Here is a 19,892-nt window from a genome sequence, read left to right as displayed (position 1 = left end):
GAATGTGTCAAGTTGATGCCCGGGAAGGTAATAAAAATTTGGCGGCGCTGCGCGCCGCCGTTTTCTTGCTATCAAGGAAAAACCACAGGGGGGGGGGGCAAATTGCCACCCCCTCCCCCAACGGGGCGAGGGTTAATTATTTCGTTCCTTATCAGAAATCAGCAGGCAGAAGACAAACAAAAGTTGTTTCAGTTGCGAGTGTATTTGGACTGGACAGAGCTGGGTTTGATCGTTAGCGTTGTTACTGCGTTCAGCTGTGTTCAGCTGTGGTCGTTTCGGATCGGCGCGGTGGTCGGCGCGTCCATGAGAGAGCGCTTAGTACTCCTCGCCCTCATCCTCGGCCTCGGCAGAGTCGATGCCGACCTCCTCGTAGTCCTTCTCGAGGGCGGCCAGATCTTCACGGGCCTCGGAGAACTCGCCCTCCTCCATGCCCTCGCCGACGTACCAGTGCACGAAGGCGCGCTTGGCGTACATCAGATCGAACTTGTGGTCCAGGCGCGCCCAGGCCTCGGCGATGGCAGTGGTGTTGGACAGCATGCAGACGGCGCGGGAGACCTTGGCCAGGTCGCCGCCGGGCACCACGGTCGGCGGCTGGTAGTTGATGCCGACCTTGAAGCCGGTCGGACACCAGTCGACGAACTGGATGCTGCGCTTGGTCTTGATGGTGGCGATGGCTGCGTTGACGTCCTTAGGGACGACATCTCCGCGGTACAGCATGCAGCAGGCCATGTACTTGCCGTGGCGCGGGTCGCACTTGACCATCTGGTTGGCCGGCTCGAAGCAGGCGTTGGTGATCTCTCCGACGGAGAGCTGCTCGTGGTAGGCCTTCTCAGCCGAGATGACCGGAGCGTAGGTGACCAGCGGGAAGTGGATACGCGGGTACGGCACCAGGTTGGTCTGGAACTCGGTCAGGTCCACGTTCAGGGCTCCGTCGAAGCGCAGCGAGGCCGTGATGGAGGAGACGATCTGGCCGATCAGCCGGTTCAGGTTGGCGTAGGACGGACGCTCGATGTCGAGGTTGCGGCGGCAGATGTCGTAGATGGCCTCGTTGTCGACCATGAAGGCGCAGTCCGAGTGCTCCAGGGTGGTGTGGGTGGTCAGGATGGAGTTGTACGGCTCCACCACGGCCGTGGCCACCTGCGGCGCCGGGTAGATGGCGAACTCCAGCTTCGACTTCTTGCCGTAGTCGACGCTGAGACGCTCCATCAGCAGCGAGGTGAAGCCGGAGCCGGTGCCGCCGCCGAACGAGTGGAAGATCAGGAAGCCCTGCAGGCCGGTGCACTGGTCGGCCAGCTTCCTGATGCGGTCCAGTACCAGGTCGACGATCTCCTTGCCGATGGTGTAGTGGCCGCGGGCGTAGTTGTTGGCGGCATCCTCCTTGCCGGAGATGAGCTGCTCCGGGTGGAAGAGCTGGCGGTAGGCGCCCGTGCGCACCTCGTCCACCACAGATGGCTCCAGGTCGACGAACACGGCGCGCGGCACGTGCTTGCCGGCACCGGTCTCGGCGAAGAAGGTGCTGAAGGAGTCATCGCTGTCTCCCATGGACTTGTCCGAGGGGATGGTGCCATCGGGCTGGATGCCGTGCTCGAGGCAGTAGAGCTCCCAGCAGGCATTGCCCATCTGGCAACCAGCCTGGCCCACATGGATGGAGATGCACTCGCGCTGAAACAGATCGGTGCTGTGGTTAGGAAGTGCTTTAACGATAGATGTGTGGAACTGGACAATGCCCGATGCTAAGACGCAGACCCTAATTACAGGAACTTCCATTGCCAGACAAATGTCATTGCTCGACGTTGTTCAGATTATATCGCTCGTTTCAACTCTCAATATTCGGCGCAGAATTTCTTGCAACATTTACTAAATGCCAAGACACCATGGCAATTGGCAACACACTAGCATGCCCCTGCTGCTCCTCCACGGGCGACAGTCGCAACGTCCCCCAAGCTGCATGGGCCATCGCAAACCCTGGACTTTGTACCAAGGTTCGATACCGATAAGATAGAATGCGTAACCGTCAGGCAGCTTATTTCCCGCTACCGCCCGACACAAAAGAACCAGCTACCAGCCAGCTGCACCGGCTGCCGCGGGACAGGTTATTTCCTCCGCCTAGTAACGGCATTCGTGCGGCTCGGCGCGGCGGCCCGTTAGTCCGTCCGTCCCGTCCCGGCTCTCCAACGAGCACAACGGCCGGCCCACTTTCACCAGCACCCTTCCCTCGACGAGACGGGTGTCTGGCATCGGTACCTAATGAGTGACACGTGCCTCTGAAAGATGCCATAGCCTCCAGACTGATGCAGCGAGGACACGCCCAAACGTGGCGCCAGCCTTTATCGATTTTTCACGGAGCCGCGCCTCGTCGGAGGCCTGCCCAGCTGTACCCTAAATAGCTGCTTCCTAGCCTGACAGACAGATACTGAAAAGGTAACTGGGTTGATATTGATAAGGCCAGCTAGCATATAACTTAAATTTTTCGGGTAGTGCCCAGTCTCTAAAATTCCTACAATTTTATTAGCATAAAAACCTTTATCTCCCTAGTCCCTAGCACGTTCACATATTCTTTATGAATAACTTCGTAGCAAAATTAGAACCGGACTCACCATGATTGCTGGAGTTGATTTGTTCTGTCGTTAGAGGATCGACCCTAGGCTGGGTTACGGAGCCACGCGATCTAACCTCTTCCGACCGAAACTTTCAAATTCTCTGACGGCGGCGCAGGGCGCGGCCCTGCTTTATAGCCTCAGCGCTGCCGGCCTCTGATTGGCTGGCTGCAGCGGACGTGGCGGCGCCCGCGGCCGTGGGCGTCGGCGGGCGGCAGCGGCGGGCGGCGGCGCGGCGGCGGCGCGGCGGCGGCGGGTCGCCCACCGACTCTCTGGGTTAGGTAATGGCCGGCCGTGCTGCACCACAGGCCACGGCCGGCCGACCGGCGCCCGGCGCTGCATGCGGCGAGTGAGGACGGCGCTGTGGGCTCGGCACTGAATTTGTAGCCATGGCGGTATGTTCGTTACTTTTGAATTATGCTGTTCCGCACTCGAATAGTGAAATTCTGATAGAGGAATGTTCCAGCATCAAAGTCGACACCGTCTACCGGGCAGCACTGATAAGATGGGCATTGGGCAAGGTGCATGGTAGCTGGTGCCCTATAGACGCTGTTAAGTTTGATCGCAATCCGCGCTGTTGTGATTTGATCTACCATCATGCACCAAGCAGCTTTCTACTCAGGCTCTCGTGTTTCTCTCATGTCTGGTGCTGTGACTGCCTGGGCACTGGGGGTATCTTTTTGAACCTCGACTTCGGAATGGCGCAGCTTCCTCTAGTAAAAAGACGTCGCTATAATTCATTCTTCTTCGAGCATCACTTTTTTACATGCATGATGTTCATAATCGCTTGCATGCATTCTGCTCGATCGACTTCACATTCATTATACAAGGTTTACAGAACTATATAAAGTTTGACTGAATGGTGGGCATCAGGGTCAGCCAAAACTGGCATCTCTATTAGGTAATCTAGGGCGGCTCTACGGGGTTTGGATCGGCCACCTGTGTGTATTTGGACAGCTGAAGACGCCATTTACTAACGCACAGCTGGCAGCGGTTCACTAAACACCCCGCCGACAGTGAATGACCTGCTGACCGCGACCTGATGCCCTCGGGGCGTGCGGCGGCCGGCGGTCGGGAGGCACGCCCCTCAGCCGTGCTCAGCCCGCCCGGCAGTGACGTCACGGCGGCCGCTGCAGCTGCGGGCTGGAGGTCCGGCTGGTCTGGTGACTGGTGAGTCATACGGGCGGATCCCGCACTGAGGCCGGATAATGGTCTCAGCCGGCAGCGCTGCAGGACTCTGGTTTGGACAGAAAAGGCAGCCCGGCAACGACTGATACCAAACATGGGTGGGTTGAGGAACAAAACGGACCGGGTACGGTGCAATACAAACGGTAAAAACTGCGCGTACATTAATATTGGCGCTAAAGGTCGTTCTCCACGCTACATGTTTTGCGCGTTTTTAATGACGTTTTAACGCTTTTTTGATGTTTTGCGAGTTTTTCATGATCCGGCGTTGATCTGTACCATTAAATTACACGGTGCCATCTCCACGGCGGAAGCTTTGTCAAAAATCGAAAAACGCGTGGCTTCATAAAATCAAAAAACTGCAAAACTCGTAAAACGCGTCAGTTGTGTCATGCAAAACTCGTAAAACTTTTAAAAAGCGCAAAACTCTCATTTGTAAAAACGCGCGATTTTATCCAAACATTTGGATCGAATGAAAGTTTTCCGGTTTTTGAGAAGGCTAAAGAGGTAATCATTCTGCTATTAATACCATTTTACGGTGAAATAGATGCAATGGAAAGTGTGGAAAGCGATGAAACGCAATTTGATTAAGCCAATGATCATGGCAAGTACTCAGACAACCATACCAATAACTTCTGTTGCTATTCCAACGATGTGGATGTCAAATAATTACATAGTGAGTCTATGGATAACATTTATTACGATATCAGATCATTTCAGATAATTGATAATTAACTGATGTCATAGCGGTGATAACAATACGTGATGATACCCCTATAACTATCTTTACAGCGAAAATCGACGGGTTAATAGAAGCCGTGCGCCAGATACCTGCCCTGTGGGAAGAGAGGGCCACGGCATACAGCGCACGAAGGGCGGAGAAAGATGTTCTTTACTCTGAAATTGAAATTGTTCTGAAATTGTAATTGTTCTGAAAGACTGACAAACTAAAACCGTAAAAAGCGAAAAACTCGCAAAACTCGCAAAAGCGTCTGTTAAAAAGCGAAAAAAGCGCAAAACTCTCGTTTGCTAAAACGCGTAAAAGCCGAAAATGTTTACACGTGGAGACAGTACTTAAGGCACTTTTGTGTCAGCCACGGAGCGATTTATACTGGACTTCAGCGTAGTGAGGTAAAAACACTGAAGAACGACGGACCTGCCGAATTCAGAGTTTGTTAAGAGATAAGTCTCATTTAACGTATAAATTTATTCATATGCATTCAATTTAACAATAAATTTTACACCCCTCCATTCTGTCGCAAAATGTTGGCCGAACTGAACCGAAAGTAACCCTTTGTTGTCGTTTTTTATTTGTTTGTTTCGGCGCTCAGGTTCGCTGGTTGTTCTGGAGCGCCAGCAGCTTCTGTCGTTTCTCCTCCATCAGTTTGTCTCGGTGTTTGTGGATGTAATCGGAGACGTTCGGCGGCCCGATGATGACACACGCCGACAGCGCCGACCTGTAGATGTTCATGTCGGTTGCTTCATACCTGCCGTAAAGAGGGACATAAGATGGTCAGATGTGAACAGGGTAGTGCAGAGCGGAGGCGTCGACGTTTAAAGAGTAAGCAGTGTTTTAATAGGAAGCTTCTTAGGGCATGGTTCGATGACATGCTACTATAATAAATGAAGTAGGTATGATTTAGTCTTTAGAGCAAATGTTTGCAAAAAAATGTCAAAGGATGTACTTTTTCGCCACTCAACTGCAGTCATCATACAGTTTTTACTGCTTGTTTCAACAAAGATCCATGCCAGCTAATTTAGAACCTAACAGTGGACCGATCGCTTAAAACCGCTGCGAGTTGGGACCAAACTTTAGTGGTTGCTATCAACGGCTTTGTCATGACGTGATTTAGTTGTGTAAGCAGCCCAGAGTTGCAAAAAGGTTGCTTACCATTCGCTGTTCTTGTCGTCGTAGCACTCCACGTGATAGATGGTTGTAACGCCGTTGAATCCGCCGATGGCGAAGATCATGTCGTCGATCACCTCGATGGCGAAGTTTGACCTCGGATTATACATATCCGGAATCGGAGTCCACGTTTCGGTTTCGGGGTTGTACTTTTCTCCACTGCACATTCTCGAGATTCCATTGAATCCGCCTGCAACACTCGTAAATTTGAAGGAAGCATTCAGTGTACTTAATTGATATTTATCACTCCTTGACAAACCAAGAGCTAAAGCTCATATTGAAAGTGACCAACATTGTGAGGACCAATATTCCTTCGCTCCAACACCAAATACGGTGTAAGCTATGCCTCATTTCAAATTATCGGATTCAGATCTTTCAGCAACTATTCATTCATTCATACATTCAACAATTAGCAATTCATTCATTCATTCATTCATTCATTCATTCATTCATTCATTCATTCATTCAACAACTATTCATTCATTCATTCATTCATTCATTCATTCATTCATTCAATCATTCATTCATTCATTCATATAAACCAGACACTAGACAGTATCCCGTGAGCACAGCTTATAGGTTATCGACATAATAGCCGTTTTCACGACGGCCATCTGGTACACATTTGGTGCACATCTGGTACAGATTAGGTGCAGATTTGGTCAAATCAGGTTCAGTGTGTCTCTTAGCAGCTATCAGCTAGGCTAAGAGACATTAGGCTAGGCAGCTAGCTATCAGCTAATTGCTTATATGCCTGCTTTGTCATATTATCAGAGAGCATCATCGATTAAAACACTGAAATAAATTCCTGTATGTTTGATGCAGTCTTGCAATGCAATCCAGCCATCCAAGAAACTTTGCGCGAGACGTTTTCTTGGATGGTTTTCTTGGATAGCTTGATTTCATCGAGGGCTTCTGTTTTAAAGAAAATTTGTAAGCTTTGCTGTACCTACTGTTAAGTAATTAGAACTGCCAGTATGTCAGTACCTAACGTGTAGTTAATGTTTCTGTATCTTATTTATGCATATTTTGGCCTTTTTTAAGCAGATAACGAACGATATTAAGAAACATACAGGAAATAATATCTAGGACTCTACCGCGACGAAATATTTCTATCTCGAGTTTTCAAAGAATTTCCTACATGCCGGGGTATGTCTTAAGCACAGCACGAGCCGGGCAGTAAAACTATGACCAAGAAACTGTCGGTGTCAAAATGCCATGTTATTTGATAGGCCGGGCAGGAAACAAAAGTTTACTGCCCGAGTTTACTGCCCAGGGCAATGACCTCTAAACTACAGTTTATCGCATTAGCCCAGAGGTATAATCGGTATAATTGATAGGGAATGTATAATTGACATCATTGTTGCATGATATTTGCCGCGTAAAAGTAGATAACTAACATTTTTTTGTTAAAAAAAAATATCTGCTCTGCTTATTAAGGGTTTTGAAATGCTTAGTATTGGTTACAAAGCCAAAATTATGCCAAGATATGCTCCTATTAATCGAAATCCGTTATCGCTTGTTTCTTATCTTCATTTGACATGTCCACTGATACATTGGGCCTAAGTTATTGCGTTAGTATTTGACAGTTGTAGTCCTTTCCTCGAAACAAACATGTAAAATATGGAAAATATAATGTATTTCACGAAAGTTTAGCCATAGGTCATCAACAAAGTACGATTACATAAATAAAGAAAAGATTCTTGCAAGAGCACTGGAAAATTCACGTTTAATCACTAGGAATATTACACCTTCTACCTTCTTCTTGTTCTGATGTCGTGGCAAATTATTCATGCATGATGTTCCTAGGATATCCAATTGTTGTGCCATTCTGAGTTGATATTTTCAGACGCGATTCTTTTTGAAGTGAGGTATTTTGATGCATTTTCTTCTATAAATTTCCTTTAAAGCTTTACCCACAGCAGTAGCGCAATCACTGTTCGGAAATTATGGACAAAACAATTGTATAAAAGTGTCACCAAAAGTCAAAACCTGTCGAAACTACTTAGCATGTATGCGGCATGTAGGAAAAATCTTACTGACCTCAGCCGTGCGAAATTATTTGGAAACTCGGTTTGCAAAATTTGACTCCGGCCCTCGTGCTTCGCACTCGGGCCTACGTCAATTTTGCAAACCTCGTTTCCAAATAATTTCGTCGGCCCGGTCAGTAATATATATTCATGCACTCGGCCAAGGCCTCGTGCATGAAATCCTTTGAAAACTCTCGATAGAATTATTTCGTTTTCGCGGTATTATATAATACTGAACGAGGCCGGTGTAAATAAATTTTCAAGACCGAGGTCCTTACTGGATTTTTGAACGAGGCCGAAGGCCGAGTTCAAAAATCAGTAAGGACTGAGGTCTTGAAAATTTATCACCGGCCGAGTTTGGTATGTATTTTACTGTATGCCAACAATAAATTTATTTTCTGGACCGAAGCTCTTAGCCGACTTAGGAACGAGACCATCCCAAAATGTTGGATTAAGTGCATTCTGGTAATGCATTTTTGACCGTGGTCAATTTGCTTACACCAGTTATTACCACACCCCTCTGGCTAATGTATTTGAATAGGCCGGGCATACAGTAACGTCCAAGAATGTATATTCATAAAATGAAGATATTTGCTGTAAACGAAATTAGGTGCAGATTTGGTCAAATCAGGTGCATTCGCCGGATAGCCCGTCGTGACAACGGCTAATGCCGCGTTATCGACAAGCCCCTCGGACAGCACGACAGCATACCGCGGCGGCCCGGCCACTGACCAAGCCTCCTATTCCCCTCCTTTCCCATTCCATTCCCCAGTCCCCATCTTTAGCCCTGACACAGTAACAGTCCGGCGGCTGCGGCCACTGACCGAGCACGTAGAGCTGGTTGTGGTAGCCGATGCAGGAGACTCCCGAGCGCCGGCACCGCATCGGCGCCAGCATGGTCCACTGGCTGGTCTCCGGGTCGAACATCTCACTCGAGTTCATGCACTCCTGGCCGTTGAAGCCGCCTGCGATGTAGATCTTCCCTAACCAAAAACTGTGTTAGGTGACATGACATATTCCATGCCGATTGACTGGTGCGGCATTGACATGAGGAGCGTGAATGTTTCCAAAATAAATAGTTGTTGGTGCAATTTTTCCGTTTTAAAACATGAGTTACTAAAATGCTCTCCAACACTCCTTGCATTCGCTACATGGCTCGCATAAAGTGCATGTAAAGTTAACAAATATATGAGGCCCTAAACGGGCATTTAAGAAATATTGAATTTTGATTACTAATTAATCCAACACATTTGAATCAGTGTCTAGTTAAATGAGTAAAATGAGCATACGTTATACGAGTATCTATTCTGCACTGTGAAGTATGTTTGACTGCGCTCTGAAAGGCCGCTACGAACCATTGAGGGTGGTGGCGCAGGCGTCGGAGCGCTGCATGTGCATGGGCACCACCATGGACCACTGGTTGGTACGGGGGTTGTAGCGCTCCACCGTGTTCTGACGGTGGTGGCCGTCGTAGCCGCCCATCGCGTAAATGTGGCCGTCCAAAATACCCACGCTGACGTAGCATCTGCCAGCATAGGATGCCACTATACAGTCTTGTTGCTGCTCTCGAGTGATTTCTATATAACAATAATAGTTGCGAAATATAAGCAGTACGCTTTTGATGCCCGATGTCTGTGCTGTAGCAGTCCAATTCACAACGATTGATCCTACAGACAGGCACGATGATCTCATAAACACCGCATTTTTTGCTACGTAAATCAAACATCCCGACTACTGAAACTCGCCTCTCTCCAACCGTCAGATGACATTGAACATCCCATATAAACAAATCATTATTTGATACTCTACATGCGGCAGGACACCACCCTCGACACAGTGGCCATCGGCACCGACCTTCTGGCGTTCATGGGTCCCACTTCGCGCCACTGTTTGGTCACGGCGTTGAAGCAGCGACACGAGTTGAAGTAGTCCATGCCGTCGAAGCCGCCGATGACGTAGATGTCGAAGCCGATGACGGCGGTGCCGTGGTAGGCGCGCGGTCCCGACGGATCCACCTCCTTCACCTGTCAGCATGATCGGGGAACCATAGGAGCGTCGGTGACAAGGTGAACAATAACATAGAACTAATTCATCTAGCAATTCATCATAGCCTTTGAGAAGGCACAGTCCCCGCCCCTTATATCATAATGCCAAGTCATCTCGCCTGAATTCAGAACATTTACTCTCGTATATTTTAGAGCTACGAATTTTTTTATAGCGTTTTTAGACAGCAGAGTTGTAAATATTTCAAATTCATTGTTGCAGCTGCTCTGCTATGCAACCGTTTCGCTAAAACTTATCAATGTCCAAGTTCATAACACATTGGGATCGTTACCGTCAGGACTGAAGTCTGACCTTGACCCATCGGTCGGCGCGCGTGTCGTACGTCTCGATGAAGTTGGTCGGGCTGCCGCCGCTCCATCCGCCGATGGCGAACAGAATCTCGTGCGGTACGCGCGGCCTGGCCAGCTCCGGAGTGGTCACCTCACCGTCCCTCTGTGTGATCATCTCCAGGTCGTAGATGAACTTGAGCGTCTCGATGATCAGCGGGCGGCAGTCCTCGTTCTCGATTACGTACGGATGGTTCTTCACCTGCCGTCAAAAATGAAGTGTGCTCGAACGGTTCATCAGAGACCATCGCAGTACTATCTGTTTGGGCATAAAATGATGAAAGATATGATGCACACTCATCAAAAAGTCATCGACCATAAACACAATGCCGCAGTTATTGATGAATAATGCAGGACTAAACTTCATAGCACTTTATCTTATGCATCGTCATATGAAAATGAAGTCATCTGAATGAAATACCTTTTCAACGAAATATGACGTTTCTAGAAGTCCAAGTCTGATCTGTTTCATCAACTTGTGAATATGTTGTTTTCTGTTCTGAGGATCCCTTTCAATCCAATTGAGCATTGTTTCCCAAACAACTTCCTCGTTTTTCACGTTCAGGTTATCGGCGCCGAGAATCTCGCACATTTCGTCCGCAGGCAGATTTAACAGCTCTTCATTATCAGGGGCATGAGCAATATCAACAAAGTTTCTCATGATGTAATTGTGGATTTCCCTTTCAAGTTCTACGCAGCCGTAAAAACTGTGAAAAAGGTATGTTTATTGTCATTTTGGTCATAACAAGGCAGCTTCCGATAAATATCCACACGATTCTAACAATATAATCACTCGTATGTCAGACGAATTGCCCCAAAATAGCTCGCAGAATCATAAGCATTCACTTTAATCCAAGCTTCAATCATCAGTGTAAGCCCCGATAGCCGCCGCACCATTCATATCTAAACATAACAAAGTATGGGTAACATACCTGGCGAATTTCTTTATCCCGAAGCAATTTCTTGGACCGATTTCTGTCATCAGAAAGCTGCAGCAGTCTTTGAGCATTCCCTCGATGTTGAAGTAATCGGCCGTCCGCAACAGCATCTCTACGTTATCCGCGTCCACCAGGGTGTTACGGGTGTAGGCGTATTCAATGACAAGTCGCATCGCTTCAAAGGAAACGTCGCGTATGAGGATGTCGGTTCTTTCGTTTTCGTGAAGGGAGGTTGTAAAGAGAGCCCTGAAACAAAAAAAAAAACAATACAACGCATCAATCGGTATTGTTGCCTGCACAACAAATAACGTTTACGGTAAAAACGTGCTCTTGCTCATTCCACGAGAAAAAACTGCAAAGTAGGCATGACGAGCATTGAAAGAATTTACAAAAAAAGAATATGCACTCCTTCAATTGCTCATCAATCTGAGGCTTTGGGGAATATTAATGCGTTTACATACGCTTACCTGCGTGTGCAACGCGCATTGCGCACTGTAGAACAAATAGAGCCTGTCATTTTCCCCAATTTTATGGATAACTTCATAGAGAGCAGTGTCGAATTAAAGCAAAATACAAACCTATATTTATCGTAATCACGCAAAATATGTTTCATTCAAAGTTTGGGGAAATCTTGCCATTTTTTTCCACAAGTTGTAAATCAATATGTCGTGTCAATGTTGGGACATGTTTTGGCTCGGTCATTGACCTGCGATGTTTCTTTTTCATGAACGACCGTTTAAACCGGCATTAGGTTCTCAGTTACATTTGAATTATTTAAAATGTTTCCTGTGGACAAGGATTACATACTATATTTATGCTCGCAAAATACCTTCTCGTTAAAAAAATGTTTTTCAAGTGTCTCCATTTTATATTTTACCATAAATAGCCACAAGCAAAAGCCCATGTCCCTCTATAAATCTTACCTACGTTTCTCTAGTTATTATAAGACATATCTCACCAATAAGTCGATAATTGAACAAATGCTAAATTAATCGGCCTCTAATTTTATTTAGATACATCTTGAAGTAACCGAATTAACTGTAAGCCTCAGGACCGTAATAATGTTGCAATGCTTTGTAAGTGTTTTAGGCGAAAATGGATGTCCCTCAGCAATAGTGTCTCCTTTTTATGTTCAATAGAAACAGTACTAAAAGTCTAGTTTGTTCAATCTAATTCTACCGTCTTTCTCCTAGCATCGCTGTTGTAAAAACAGTACGATTGTCAATAAAAAAAAAATGAAGGGAAGCACTAATCAGGCCACCGTACAGATCCAGAGCATGATTTCACCTTAAAAGATTATGATGCAATAAATCAATTCGCGGCATTATGAGCTGAAAATATGCCACATCTTTAACCCTCACGGGCCCAGTGGGGGTTTTTCGCCCCGCCCCTTGGCCATTATTGGCGATAGGTTCCGAGCGCTTAGGGATATGAAAGCAAAAATTTTAGTACCTTTTCCTCCCATCAATTTGACATCGTCTGGCGCATTTGTTTTGGCCTAGCCCCCTTGATGACGTCACAGGGTCGATATTTCTAGACCCCTGCACAGCAAACCACGGCGCCAGAGACGTGAACTTCAAAGAGCTGCCAAAAATAGAGTTTTAGAGATAAAGACAAATTACGAGCACGGTTGTGTAGCATTTGACCCAGTAAAAATACAAAAATAGTTTTGGTGACCTGAGCTTAAAGGTCAGGTCAACGACCCCGAGCTGGAGTTTTACTTTTTCGCGAATAGCTTCTACAAAAATGGTTCTAGAGCTACGGCACTCGTACCAACGCATTTGTCTTGTTAAGCCGTGTCGAATGACGTATATTTTGTTTGGAAAAGGTGAAGATTTATGTTGACCTCATCCTCATGTGACCTGAAATGTCCTTTGGTTGACCTTGACACATGAAAGGTCGTACATGATATATTCGTAGCCGCTGATCACGAATCTGGCATACCGTTTGCTCTAAGCATTCAATTATAGCCTCAGGAAGGCAGAATTGTTTCAATTGTTGCGGCTGACTTGAGTCAGTGAAATAGCTTTTGTCCTCTAACAAGGATATTCTTCCGTGACTTTGACCTTGGAGCAGCTTTGTATCGTGAGATGAACCACGGGGCCTGGTAAGCTTTACAACATTCCAAATCCTCTTAGAATCTAGTACCTATACAAGATATACGAAAAAGTGCAAAGTTTGAGGTCAATTTTGAGAGTGACCTTGGCCTTGACCTTGAATGTTGGGCCCATTATCGAAATCCTGAGATTGTCTTCTTTTGCTTGACCCCCATTCTTGCCGGTTTCATGCATCCTGCCGTCCTTTGAAACACTTACTTTGTTATCACTACACAATCACATGTGCCGGTTTTTGCCTTTGAACTTGACCTCTGGCCTTGAAAATTGGCCTGAGTTAAATGTTTTTATAGGTGTTTTAGAATTGTCTTGTAAAGACCTTTCGTTTGGCACCGCATTTGTTCACGAATTTACGGAGTTAGACGGGGGGGGGGGGGCGTTTTTCACCCATCCCCCCTCTCCCCGGGTTGCGGTGGTTGGGATTACCTATACCCCCGGGCCCGGCCGGGATAAAGACGCTGTTGAAGTTAGTATCACGTTTTAAGTATGTTTCTATTTAAATATTTATTAATATGTTGAAGATCTTCTAAGATGTTGCTAACCTCGGTCGTGCATTGCATGGCCACGGTTCTAATTTTCCAGTCTGATGACCAATAAGTGGACAATATACCTACGACTGCTCGGAAAGATTCGGTGTAACAAAAGGAAGTGTTATCAAAATTTTAATGAAAAGTTAGTGCTTTTGTGCATGTATACTTGCTTCAGCTGCCTTCATTCAACATTTACTTTGAAAAATATGCCAGCCCATAGAAAGGTGACATCCTAGTCTTGCACACCCAGGAAGCTGTTATAGCCTGCACTCACCTGAAGTATGGGCTGCAAGCCGACATAAGCGCACGATGGATGGAAAATGCACTGCCATCTTCTAGCCGTATTATGGCATCACAGAGTAATTTTTGCTGCCTTAGCTCATTGAGAGCGTGCATGGACTGGAAACTAATGGTCCGCCCCACATTTTCGACCTCCATTTGTTCTTCGGGGCTAGGGCCTTCCATTTTGCAAGGGCCGCCGGAAACCCCCTGACCCCAATTAATCCCTCGATCATGGATGTAACTAAAAGGGCTTGAGGCCCTAGAATATTACCTCCATATCTTGGGATCACTGCGTACAATTTCGAACTATCGCACTATTTGACTTCATATTTGTAACGGGTTAGCATAATGGGATATAGCACGTGACTGACATGGCAAAGGACTTATTGGTGCGCGGTTTATACCTATCATCTCATCGACCTGGAAAAGCGCCAATTTACGCGAAAAAATAAACAATGGGCTTCATTCAGGTTTCATCGTTTACCTGCCCCTTATAGCCCAGAGCCCTTTTGCACGGAGTATGTGAGTATGCATTTATACAATGATATGCTAGCAAATGTGTTTGCAATAAAAGGCCAAATAGTTATCCTGGCACTAACTATTATCTTACTTGTGCATGCCCTTCGAGCATGGTGATTCACCAAGTTCCTGATACTCAGCAGAACAGGTTTTGATCTTGCTCTTTTCAGCGGAAATGTATGTTTTGATATTTGTCGTGCGCATGCGGTTGCATACCTACCATGATTTTTTTTCCCTGTCACCGCACCTGGCATGAAACGATGAACGAATGTCTGTGAACTCCAGGTATCATTCGCATTCATTCATTCGCGGTCAGGATGATATTTCGGCGGAAATAACACTCTAATTCACACAAGAATTGTATTTTACAAAGTCAGTTTGTGCGTATATACCTGAACACGCAAAAATGCATACTCCAGTGAGCACGACGATCACCTTAACACCACGGTACAAAGATCGGCACATGCAAAAATAGTCTAACCACAGCCGTCCGCTCCAAACACTGTGAACCGTCATCAGGCCGTCTCTGCTCCGACCCTGCCAATCACTGATTCCGCAGTGTGACACAGCTGCTACACGAGAAATGCTTCAGAGGCTGCACTGGATTCTGTTCACAAATCATAGCTCTCAGTTGATCCTGAGCTCATCTTTTCTCACCCTCCGTACTCCCGGATCAATGAGAAACGGCGCAACAGGCGACTATTCGCATGCTACCTCCACGTTCCCCGTTGGGCCTCAGAATGCATACGGTATATTTACAAATATGATTGCCATGATTTCAAGTCATCAATGATTATATCACAACAGGCGAGTGATGATAAGGCGTGGACACGACACTACAGTGGCACACACGAGACATGGCAGCAAAGGCTGTTCACTCGAATGGACCGCGTCGCGCTGGCGATCGCGAAAACACGGTGCATTCCACTAGGAACCCGACATATCTGTGGATCACTGACAATAGGAATGCAGAGCCACACAGCAGCCGTTACATGACTGAACAGGGCTGCGGAACACCTCAGCCCGATAACACTAGGAACCTCACCTTCCACAACGATGCATGTCAACCCTTTCCGACAAAGATGTACTCCAGACGAACTTCCCAATCAACTAAAGCTCGCGTCACGCAAGACATCATGCTATTTGAGGCATTTTCAGGCACGGGACAGCAACACGATAAGAACTATTGAAAACAGTACAGCAGAAGAGGACACTGTCGGTTGCGTGGCAGCAGGACAGGCGGCGCCGCCACCCCAGTCCGGTTAATGAGTGGGCGTGCGGAAGAACCGCAGCACCACGTAGCCGAGCACTCGGAACACCACCATAAAGGCGAACAGCGCGGACAGGTTGGCCCAGAACGGCAGCTCTCCGCCGCGCCGGCTCAGCAGCTCTTCGGGCGGCACGAATGTAGCGCCATCTGCCACACACGCCACGAACTTGGAGTTCTCCGCGGCACACCTGCAAGGGGGAGCACAATGTCAGAACTTAGTAGCGAATGATGTGCTGCACATCCTCCCCAACAATTTTCTAAGCATAGCTATTAAACAAAACAGGAAACGTGAAAAAAAAAATATTTCTCTGATATTATATCATGTAGCAGCACATCAACAATCATGTTCATAAGTCCGTTTTCTTTTCCTTCCATGAAATCTCTCAACCTCAGAAGCTTTGTTTATTTCTCCTTTACATCGCTCTGTATTACACCCTCAACTTCCCCACCACTGACCTGAACGGAGCGCCGTTGGTGAACTCGACGATCTGCATGTTCTGGTAGGCGTAGAACACCATGGAGAGGTAGCGCATCCAGCCGAGCCAGCTGGGGATGTGCGTCGACAGGAAGCCGCCAAACAGCTGTGTGCCGCACGTGAAGATGGCGCCCACCGTGTTCCCCACCTGGAAGTCCATGCAGGCCACGCCGAAGAACACGCCGACACTCTGCGAATGCGAAGAAAATACGTCAATGATTTTGTAAAGGCAAGTAGGAGACTCGATAACACAATCATCTCACTGAAAGATAAAGAGAATGAGTGATGCTCTGGCTGAATCATGGAACCTGACTTTTTGATACGAATAAACGGACAGCTGCCCGTTTTTTATATCATGATTTTATCAGTACATTTTCTCAGTGTCTCACTTGTGCTTACCTCTGCCACGATGCTGTTGAGCAGCAGCAGCAGCAGCAGCTGGATGAACGTGACGGCCGAGCTGCCGGCCATCATGGGGTAGGAGATGACGAAGTACAGCGTGGGCGGCACCATGAGCAGCGGCAGCTCTCCGAACACCCGGGACAGGTAGAAGGCCGAGAGCCGGTAGGCGCCCGAGGCGCGCTCCTTGTTTACCACCTGCTGCTGGGACGGAACTGGAACGAAACGGAACATTAGAGATACAGGGGACTGGAACGAAGTCGATGGAACGATTAACGAAAGATTTATCTACTATCTAGCATCTATATCGACATTAGGGGAAGGGTCTCCGTATACTTAAAAAAGAAAATGTCATAAGTTGAACGTCTTTGAAAACAGACATACCGATAGGCATCATGTCTGGTTCAAACACATACACCCATACAGCGCCCAGGAGAACGCGTGTTTCGAATTTAGAGTCCGCCGGTGCAGCATTACTTCAGGCGTTTACTACTACTGCCCTCTAGTGATGATATGCGGAAGCGAGTAACGGCATTGCGGAACAGTCTGGATTCAGGCGTCAATCACTGCTGCCATCTACCGAGAAAAACGGAACTACACTGCCTTGCGGGACAGCCTAGATTAAGGCGCCGACTACTACTGCCATCTATTGAGGAGTCATGGAAACTATACTGCATTGCGGTGCAGCCTACTTTCAGGCGTTTTACCTAGTTATCCAGCGGAGACAAGGAAATGAAATAAAGCACGATGGCTGTTCGTGGGACAGCAGGGCTATTCCAAACCCTTCAAAACCTTTGGTGTTACTTGTAACTGGTCCAAAACGGTTATGGTATATAAATTAGAACAGCTGATATGTTGTCCCGTTATCTTATAAACATAAAAACAGCAGGTAGCACTCACAGTTGAAAAGTGCTCCAAACAGCGAGAAGAGCATCCAGTAGTTTGTGGAGAAGAAGATCCAGCCCTGGAAGTCAGCGATACTCTCCTCTGTGCGCTCTAACTGGAACCAGACAAGTCCGGCGAGCAGCGCGAGAGCCACCGTGAGGATCAGGTTCAGTCTGCTCAGCACCCGCGGACGGGCCTCGCGGAAATTCCTCACCGTCAGAACCTGCAATAGTGAAGGAACGGTCCAGTTAGAACGGCCGGTGGCATGTTGGAAATAGTAGATATGCACCATCGATGAGCCCTTAGTAACTATACCCTATGTATACCACATGGTAGCAGCATCGCTTATGACTCATTCGATTTACATTTAATCTCGATATGTTTATGAACAACTCGCCTTGAACTGCGTCCAGAAGGATGTGGGCCACCGGTCGGTGAAGAACTCCTCCTCCAGCTCGTTGCTATGCGAGTCGTTGGACCAGGTGGACGTGCCGCTGTCCTGGTCGGTGGCCGCCTCCAGGTCCAGGCCGGGACGCGCCGTCTCGATCAGGATGCTGAGGTCGGCCGCGCTGCTGTTGCGGCAGTTCTTGCAGATCTTCGGCAGCTCCTCCTGCTCGTTGATGTTTGAAGGCCATGGCAGCTTCTGGCCGCACTTGCACTTGGGAACGTCTTTCTCTGTGAAAGAAAACGGATCGATTTAAGTCAGCATTTAGTTCTGTTGCATTTCCTTCAGGTGCCTTGTAAGCTACATGAAGACAGTTTGTTTTTATCAATCGCTGATCAAGCTGATAAACTCACATAGCCGTAGGTATTTAACTATTTAGCATGCAGTAACATATTATCAAAATCATTGACAAAAATTTAGGCATGGATTGTGAGTTTCTCTAACTTACCGCTAGGTTCGCTGGCGTCGCCGCCGGTGTACGGTGCCGAGTACAGGCTACCGGTGCTGGAGAAAGGCGTATCCGCGCTCAGCTGTGACTTGGAGTTGGGTCGGGCCGCCGCCAGAATCTTTTGCAGCTTGTCCTCCGTCGTTTTCAGCTGCTCCACTGCGGCGGGAAGGAACAGTCCAGTTACGACATCGGAGAGACATACCCATTGGGCAGACACGTTGGACGGGGCATATAGAAATTTCCACCGTTCCGTGTTTCTATCCTCAGGATACTGAAATCCTTCTCCTCCACGCCGCAACCCCCTCCGGGCTGGACAGGCAACTTTATCTCATGCGGGCTGCTCCCTTGGAGTGGCACCGCTGCTCCCGAGGGAGCGCACCCCGTAGCCGGGTGTAGTGAGTACCTTGGGGCTGGTTGGCCTGTCCATTCGGACGGGCTCAGCCCCGGCGACTCTCTAGGGTGCCTGCCCAGACCAATGTCTCCTCCTAATTCCTATCATCCTTCCGGCTCTGAAATGGTCTCGTCAGACCGAATCCAACAAAAAAAAAAACAATATAGAGATGACAATAAAATCATTAAGTGGCTGTAGCTAACACTGTAGCACTAGCATATACAAATGTTTTGTTACCTGAGAAACCCAGAAATTAAATATTCAAACCGAAAACCTTTATTGGTAATAATCCATAACCATGACGCATACGCTAAATCAAATAAAATCGCCTTAGTTATGATTAACAAGACATTGAAGTTCCATTCTTTCTATTCGTGCGTACACGTGCAGGTGCACTATGCCAATACAAATATTCAACTTACAAACAAAGTCGGCAGGATTGTAGTGTGGCTGGATGAAGAGGCCGAGACTGTTGAAATGATTGACGACGTTGCCGACCTCTCCAAAGTAGGCAGTCTGCAAAATAAAACGCACATTAGTCCATTTAAAGCACGCCTGATTCATCGTCAAAATGAGCTAAAACAATGTCGACAAGGCCATCTACTCGGGCCAACGACCAGAATATCTTGACCGCCCAGCCAAGACGTCCCTGTTTTGCCGCCGTTCGCGCAGTCTGGCCGGGGCTAATGACCTCGGGGTCACGGTCAGTGGCCTTCCAAGGGTCAGACGCGTTTTTATCCACCCACCTCCAACCATCACCGAGCGGCCACTGTGCGCGCCGTACAGCGCTTGCCGCACACACAATTCATCACGCTTTTTATTCCCATTAGCGGTGGGGCCAGACGATTCGCAAAAACCAAGTAGCGCGCGAGAAAAAAGAGCGGCCGTGCGTCGCGGCAATTTCGTTAGGCGCCAAAAAAGCGTCATCAGCCTTGGTGATTCGGTTTTTGTTGAATTCGTAAGAAAATATGGGAAGGAGGTGGGAGCCAGATCGATACCGAACGGGAATGTTGGCACAGTTCCATAAAACAATGATTTTAGCCAGACAAGGTGTCCATACGCCGCGAGAGCGTTTCATTGCAACGTTT

At 47.6% G+C, this 19,892-nt stretch overlaps 3 protein-coding genes across 5 annotated transcripts in view; all 3 read right to left on the bottom strand.

Moving 5' to 3' along the window:
* Positions 1–183: 183 nt before the first annotated feature.
* On the bottom strand, positions 184–2,959 carry LOC122367153 (tubulin alpha chain-like). Its single transcript, XM_043340022.1, has 2 exons — positions 2,598–2,959; positions 184–1,662 (listed from the first exon to the last, which is right to left on the bottom strand). The coding sequence occupies exons 1-2, from the start codon at positions 2,598–2,600 to the stop codon at positions 316–318; spliced, it is 1,350 nt and encodes a 449-aa protein (XP_043195957.1). The 5' UTR covers positions 2,601–2,959; the 3' UTR covers positions 184–315.
* A 2,010-nt stretch (positions 2,960–4,969) lies between these two features.
* LOC122367152 (kelch-like protein 10) lies at positions 4,970–14,309 on the bottom strand. 2 transcript variants are annotated; one of them, XM_043340020.1, is made up of 9 exons: positions 13,965–14,309; positions 11,041–11,292; positions 10,530–10,815; positions 10,074–10,310; positions 9,573–9,742; positions 9,074–9,243; positions 8,543–8,701; positions 5,674–5,878; positions 4,970–5,269 (listed from the first exon to the last, which is right to left on the bottom strand). In XM_043340020.1, the coding sequence occupies exons 1-9, from the start codon at positions 14,153–14,155 to the stop codon at positions 5,110–5,112; spliced, it is 1,830 nt and encodes a 609-aa protein (XP_043195955.1). In that variant the 5' UTR covers positions 14,156–14,309; the 3' UTR covers positions 4,970–5,109. The 2 variants fall into 2 exon arrangements, with proteins under 2 accessions (XP_043195955.1, XP_043195956.1); XM_043340021.1 differs by having other exon boundaries at positions 14,244–14,287.
* Positions 14,310–14,837: 528 nt separating this feature from the next.
* Positions 14,838–19,892, bottom strand: part of LOC122367151 (ABC transporter G family member 9-like) — a 60,112-nt gene continuing 55,057 nt past the window's right edge. For both annotated transcript variants that reach the window (XM_043340019.1, XM_043340017.1), the window contains exons 7-13: positions 19,227–19,320; positions 18,414–18,569; positions 17,918–18,195; positions 17,536–17,743; positions 16,636–16,850; positions 16,218–16,426; positions 14,838–15,949 (exon numbers count right to left, since the gene is read on the bottom strand). In XM_043340019.1, coding sequence (XP_043195954.1) covers positions 15,754–15,949; positions 16,218–16,426; positions 16,636–16,850; positions 17,536–17,743; positions 17,918–18,195; positions 18,414–18,569; positions 19,227–19,320 — 1,356 coding nt within the window. In that variant the 3' untranslated portion in view covers positions 14,838–15,753. The remainder of the gene's footprint in view (positions 15,950–16,217; positions 16,427–16,635; positions 16,851–17,535; positions 17,744–17,917; positions 18,196–18,413; positions 18,570–19,226; positions 19,321–19,892) is intronic.

Source organism: Amphibalanus amphitrite, unplaced genomic scaffold (genome assembly GCF_019059575.1).
Source record: "Amphibalanus amphitrite isolate SeventyFive unplaced genomic scaffold, NRLGWU_Aamphi_draft 000853F_arrow, whole genome shotgun sequence".
Taxonomy (NCBI): Eukaryota; Metazoa; Arthropoda; class Thecostraca; order Balanomorpha; family Balanidae; genus Amphibalanus; species Amphibalanus amphitrite.
This window is presented reverse-complemented; position numbering and strand designations above follow the sequence as displayed.